The sequence below is a fragment of the Crocuta crocuta genome, unplaced genomic scaffold, assembly GCF_008692635.1.
Source record: "Crocuta crocuta isolate KB4526 unplaced genomic scaffold, BGI_CrCroc_1.0 scaffold72, whole genome shotgun sequence".
In the NCBI taxonomy this organism is placed as follows: domain Eukaryota; kingdom Metazoa; phylum Chordata; class Mammalia; order Carnivora; family Hyaenidae; genus Crocuta; species Crocuta crocuta.
In genome coordinates, this window is record NW_027529427.1 from 3,945,230 (window position 1) to 3,951,196 (window position 5,967).

A 5,967-nucleotide genomic window follows, 5' to 3' on the forward strand; every position below is an offset into this window, starting at 1 on the left:
CTGGGAAAAGACTAAGGACCAGAAGGAGAAGGAGGCCCATCTTCTGGCAGTCTGGGCCTACTTCTACCTTCAGCTTGGGGAAAACCCACTGCCCAGAGTCCTAGGCAGAAATTCCAATTTGGCACTTTCTTCCTCTTCCTAGAAACAGAGCAGCCTGCCTCACAGACACTAGCACAGTCTAATCTTCGTGAGAAGGGAGGAGGGAGAAGTGAGTAACATTTCTTAATAAGGCCTTCCTTGGTCTAGGAAATCCTAGCATGAGAGTCCTTCCCCAAGATGGGGGTCATCATTTGAAGAAATACAAATTCAGTGGTGTAAAAATCAAATCAGGGAGTCACGTCAGGTGTCACAGGCATGACTGGGTGCCCAGAGTCATCCTTTGTGTGACAGATAAACTGGTATGACAGGGATGTGTAGCTCTTGAGCTGAGGCTGGTTTTGTTGTTTTTAAATGACTGTATTTTAAATGGTAATGTGAGTGCCTACAGTAGTAGCTTCCATTTGCTTCTTGGCCTACAAAACCTATAATATTTACTATATAGCCCTTTTCAGAACTTTTGCCAACCTCTACCCTGAACAACAGTTGAGTGGCCCTGCCAATGGCACAATCGGATCTCCTACTGCCATCCTGGGGAGGAGCACCAGCCTTTAACTCTGAACATGACCCCCAAATAATGGTGATGAGGACAAGGAAGCCACTCTCTGACCCTCCACTCCCACCTCCCTCATCTTGAATTCCCTCCCCTCTTCCTAGCCACCTCTCAGGTCTCCAGAAGCTCCTCTCTTCTATTCTCCTCACCCTCTCATATCTGACCCATAACACTAAATTTTGAAATTCCCTCCAAGACACTTGATCACATACTGTCTTGCATGACCTGCTTCTGTTTTACACGATTGCTTCCCCAGGGGGAGTGGAAGCATAAGAAGGCAGAGACCACATCCTAACGTTTGTCTAGTATCCATCATCACCAGCACAATGAAGAGTGTGGGGCCCAGCGTGACTGGTGAATAAACCACGTTTTGCTGAGGTCCAACTGCAGAGAGTACTTGCATATCACCCAGGGTCACACTCCACTGTACACAAGCCTGCCATTTCTGGAGGGGACTTGGAGCAAGGTGTCCCGGCTCCAAGAGAAACACTTTGTGCCTTCTCCTCTAAGCCCAGAAGTGCTTCTATGGTTAATGCTAGAATCACTCAAAGCCCAGCTCAGTGAAAAGATTCCTCTAGGGCTGATTCTCTGTTTCAGTTTCCTCTCTAGGGAGTGTCCCAGGCACGGTAATCAAGGAGCTGGGGTTCTTAAAGCATGTGAAAAGATTTGTTTTCTGAATCTGTCATTGCTTAGGGTTCAGGAAACAAGGACAGGAGAAGACATCAATAAGTAGAGAAAAATAGGGGGCCAGATGTTTTGCTGTAGAGAAGCTGTCCTCCCATAAGAGCATAACATAAAGCACAGCCCTGCTCTCCCAGTTGTGGTGGCCAGAGCTGGTAGATTATGAACCCAGTGCTGGTTTCCTGCTGCGGGAGCCAAGATATAACATCTGGATAAAAAGCTTGGCTGAGGCTATGTGATCTAATCTTCTCAGGAAGGTAAAGTCTATGGAAAATCAATGACAGCAGAGAAGAGGGGAATGGGAGAGAATGCAGGGGCCCCTAATCTCAGGTAGCCTGGGTTAAAGAGCCTTGACATTCAGCCCCCCACCCATTTTCTTTTCTTTTCTTCTTTTTTTTTTTGTAATCACATGAACAGGCAAGACATAATGGATGTAGTGAAAGAGTTCAGCCTATTTCTGAAATCATGGCAACAGGTGAACTGAGAAGGTGGAGAGATTGAAATCCGTGCACTGCCTAGTGGGCGCCCACTCAGTGCCCCAGGGCAGATACCATGACACTGAACTCAGGGATGGGAGGTGGCAGCATGGGACTAAGGAAACTGACCCACCTCTGGAACTGCCCTGATCCCCTTTGTAACCCTGCACTGCAGTATCCCCTTCTCTCATGCCAAATACAAAAACCCTCTCTCTCTTTTCCTCCCCTTTCTCTCTAAGGATTTGTATAGGACTGAAGCCACTTACTGGACATTTCAACCATGCAGCCTGTTCTACTTGAACCAACATCGATTAGGCATCTGGACACATCTATGATCCAGGTGTTGGTCTCTCTTTGAGCCTGAAGGAACTGACTTTCAAGTCATAGGTGATGACTTCTCTTGTCCTTAAGGGAGGGTGGATCCTGAGGGAGGATCTAGTCGCTATCACCATGTGTGTGCCCAACTACATGCATTAGCTTGAGAGCCAAAGAGGGCTTGGAGGTGAGACTGTGGAGTTGAGCTTTGGCAAGATGCCCTGCTTTTAGGCAGATTGTAAATTATAAATAAATAGCCTCTGTTCTTCTTCTTTTTGCTTCAGCATGTAATGAAAAACAACAGAGCCCTGCCTGCACAATCCTGTTTCTGCCTCAGATTTGCTGTTAACAGTTCCTGACTGAAAATGACTCCAGGCAGTCACAGACACTGGCTTTTATTATTATGTCGGCGTCTTATTTAAATCCACAGTTCCCAGACATCAATTTAGCAAAGCCTCCCTCACCCCATGGAGACGTGGATGCACTCTCAGAACCAGACATTATGCTTCCTGTGGTAGTGGGGGAGGTGGGATAGTGGGTTACCAGCCTACCCTGGTGAGGATGTAAGACGACCAGTCTTTGGATTCTTTAGCGGCAAAAGCAATAGCAGGAATCCGGAGCACCAGAAGGTAGCTAATCCCAGAGAGAAATGGCAGTCAGTATTATACCTACTGTGATGGTGACCACCACCATCCAGTGAAAAGGGAACCAAGAGATTCATTTGTTCTGAATATGGGTGTTACTCAGCACAAGGCCACAATCCGTAGAAACTAACCTTCAACACGGACAAGCAAATTCTTCCATTTGGCTTCTCTCTGCCTCTGTCCACCAGAAAGTCACTGCATTCTCTTTTCCCACACTATGATTGAGGGGGAGAGTTTAACAGCAAGGTACTGGTCCCTCCTTCCTCCATGACTTTCACACACCAGGGCTGCACTTTTGTGAACAGGCTTCATGCCTGTGAGAATCAGGCTTGTTTCATAGAGCTGTTGAGAGCCATGTTAAACAGGGCTTAAAGCCTGCAGACCAAGGAGAACTCAGAAATGCAGCCCCAGGAGACAGCAGTGGGGCAGTAAGGGGTCTGATCCTCCCTTGCCTTTCAGCTGCATCCACACACCGTGCTGATGGTTGGGTCTGATACCACACCATCAGGCGGCATGTCATAAACAGTCTGAGACAAACAGAGTTCATCCCTCTGGCTGTGATGTGCAGAGGGGGTCCAGCAAAAAGAAGGTGACAATCAAACCATTACCTTTCCAAGCGATCTACCCCAGTCAAGGTGGTGTTTGCTCTGACTTCAATACCAGAAACAGCAAGTGACAGACTTCTTTCTAAATTCCAAAACAAAAACAAAAACAAAACTAACACTTGCCTCAACCAAGTAACATTTTATTTCCTGGGATAAAATTAAAGACAATGAATTATCAGAAGTCTTTCTTCAACATCATTAAAATGCTTTTCAAAGAAAGTTACAAGAATTGTTTAAGGCGCACAGAAAAGGTCAGATTTGCCTTTCTTCCAGAACATTCCCTGCCCTAGCCACAAAGCACCGATACCACATCCCAGAAAAGAGAGAGGCTTACAGACACAGGAACCAGAACAGCCGCAACCAGGGTCTCTGGCTCTAAGTGTCACAGAAAAACATCACAATAATTCTCTCTTCCATAAATACAACATTTCTGGAAAATATATCCAAAATATCTCCATCTGAACTACAGTACAAAAATCCATTCACCAGCCATAAAAATAATATTTCCCCCTATACACAAATAAAATCGTATGTAAAGCAAATTTAGAACACATGAAGGGGGTTACAAAATCTCTTGGGATCTGGGCTATTTAAAGTCATTTTTGTTTGGGTTATCCCTCTGCTGGGTATAGGAAACTGGCTACAAATACATCCATTTACAGTGCCCACCATTTCAATAGCTCCTGCGTCATGGAATGTGGTACTTTTTAAAAATAGGCGACCCTTGGTGTCATGGAAAGAAGAGGAAAAACGGGGGATCAAGTGAAGGAGGGGGAGGGAGAGAAGTGGAAGAAGAGGGACAGACTTCAAGGTGGGCTTGAAATACTTTGTGGTATAAAGTAGATGCCCAGACTCAGGAGGCCTCCCCCATCCCCACCCCACCACCACCAATCTGCCTGGACTCCCCCTTACAAATCTGTTTCCCGGCTTGTGTCCAGGCAGAGGGCATAGAGGGACCTCCGTAAGTCCACATTGCTCTTGGCCTTGAGGTTACATTTTTCCAGGGGGCAGCTGCCCCTTCGGGCTCCTTCTGCATTCTCCAGGGACACCCCAGACTTGCAGAGGGACCCCTTGCTCCAGCTGGCCTTCCGAGGGCCTCCGCTGTCCAGCCCTGTCCCATGGCTCTGGCTGCCCTGCTCTTCCTTAAGAGCTGCCTGCTCCTCATGGTCTGTCTCCCGGTGGTAGAAGTAGTTGAAGTTGGAGACAATGACTGGCACAGGCAGGGCGATGGTGAGGACCCCAGCGATGGCACACAGCGAGCCCACGATCTTGCCCCCTACAGTGACAGGCCTCATGTCCCCATAGCCTACCGTAGTCATAGTGACTACTGCCCACCAGAAGGCATCCGGGATGCTGGAAAAGTGGGTCTCCTGGTTGTCAGCCTCTGCGAAGTAGACGGCACTGGAGAAGAGGATGACCCCGATGAAGAGGAAGAAGATGAGCAGACCCAGCTCCCGCATGGAGGCCTGCAAGGTCTTGCCCAGGATCTGCAGCCCCTTGGAGTGGCGGGACAGCTTGAAGATGCGAAACACCCGGACCAGGCGGATCACCCTGAGGATGGCCAGGGACATGGCCTGCTGCCCATTCTGGCCACCTCCTCCTCCACCCCCTGGCTGTTGCTCTGCCAGCTCAGTGCCCAAGGTGATGAAGTAAGGGAAGATGGCCACCACATCGATGATGTTCATGATGTTCCGGGAGAACTCTGCTTTGCTGGGGCAGGCAAAGAAGCGTACAAGCAGCTCGAAAGTGAACCAGATGACACACGTGGTCTCTACAATGAAGAAGGGGTCAGCCAGGGTCCTAGGCAGGAGAGGTGCCACCGTAGGGCCAGAGGGAGGCGCCAGAGCCCCGCTGCCATTGGCCCCCCGGGCTGGCCCAGGAGGCTGGTGGGGCGCTGGGGGATGGCGGAGCAGCTCACGTTCATCCCTGAACTCAGGTAAGGTCTCCAAGCAGAAGGTGATGATGGAGATGAGAATGACCAAGACCGAGACGATGGCGATGCCTCTCGCGGACCCCGAGCTTTCTGGATATTCAAAGATAAGCCACACCTGGCGTTGGAACTCGTTGCGGGGCAGGGGCTTCTCCTCTTCTTTAATGAAGCCCTCGTCCTCCCGGAAGCGCTCCATGGCCTCATCCCCCAGCTGGTAGAAGCGGATCTCGTCTGCGAACACGTCCAGGGAGACGTTGACCGGCCTCCGCAGACGGCCCCCGGACTGGTAGTAGTAGAGGATGGCGTCGAAGCTCGGCCGGTTGCGGTCGAAGAAGTACTCGTTCCGCAGGGGGTCGAAGTAGCGCAGGCGCTTGGCCGGGTCCCCCAGGAGGGTGTTGGGGAACTGCGCCAGCGTGCCCAGCTGCGTCTCGAAGCGCAGCCCGGAGATGTTTATAAGGACGCGCTGGTGGTGAAGGGGCGCCGCGACCAGCACCCGGTCCTCTGCCATGCCCAAGGCGGGGTCGCCTTCTCCCTCCTCGTCCTCCGGTGGCCGCCGTCGAGGCTGTGGCTGCTCCTGTGGCAGTGGCGGCAAAGGCCGCCCTCCCGGGTCCACTCCCCTCTGCGCGCCGCGCCCCTTTGGAACCCGCTCTTTGGGTCCATCCCAGAG

General features: G+C 50.6%; 1 protein-coding gene across 1 annotated transcript; it reads right to left on the minus strand.

Annotated features, from left to right (window-relative positions):
• Nucleotides 1-3,494: 3,494 nt before the first annotated feature.
• On the minus strand, nt 3,495-5,964 carry KCNA5 (potassium voltage-gated channel subfamily A member 5; the record flags this gene model as incomplete). The annotated part of the gene is made up of 1 exon (XM_077759022.1): nt 3,495-5,964. A coding segment is annotated over one exon (1,686 nt), but the record flags the coding sequence as incomplete, so codon positions are not given.
• Nucleotides 5,965-5,967: the final 3 nt, after the last annotated feature.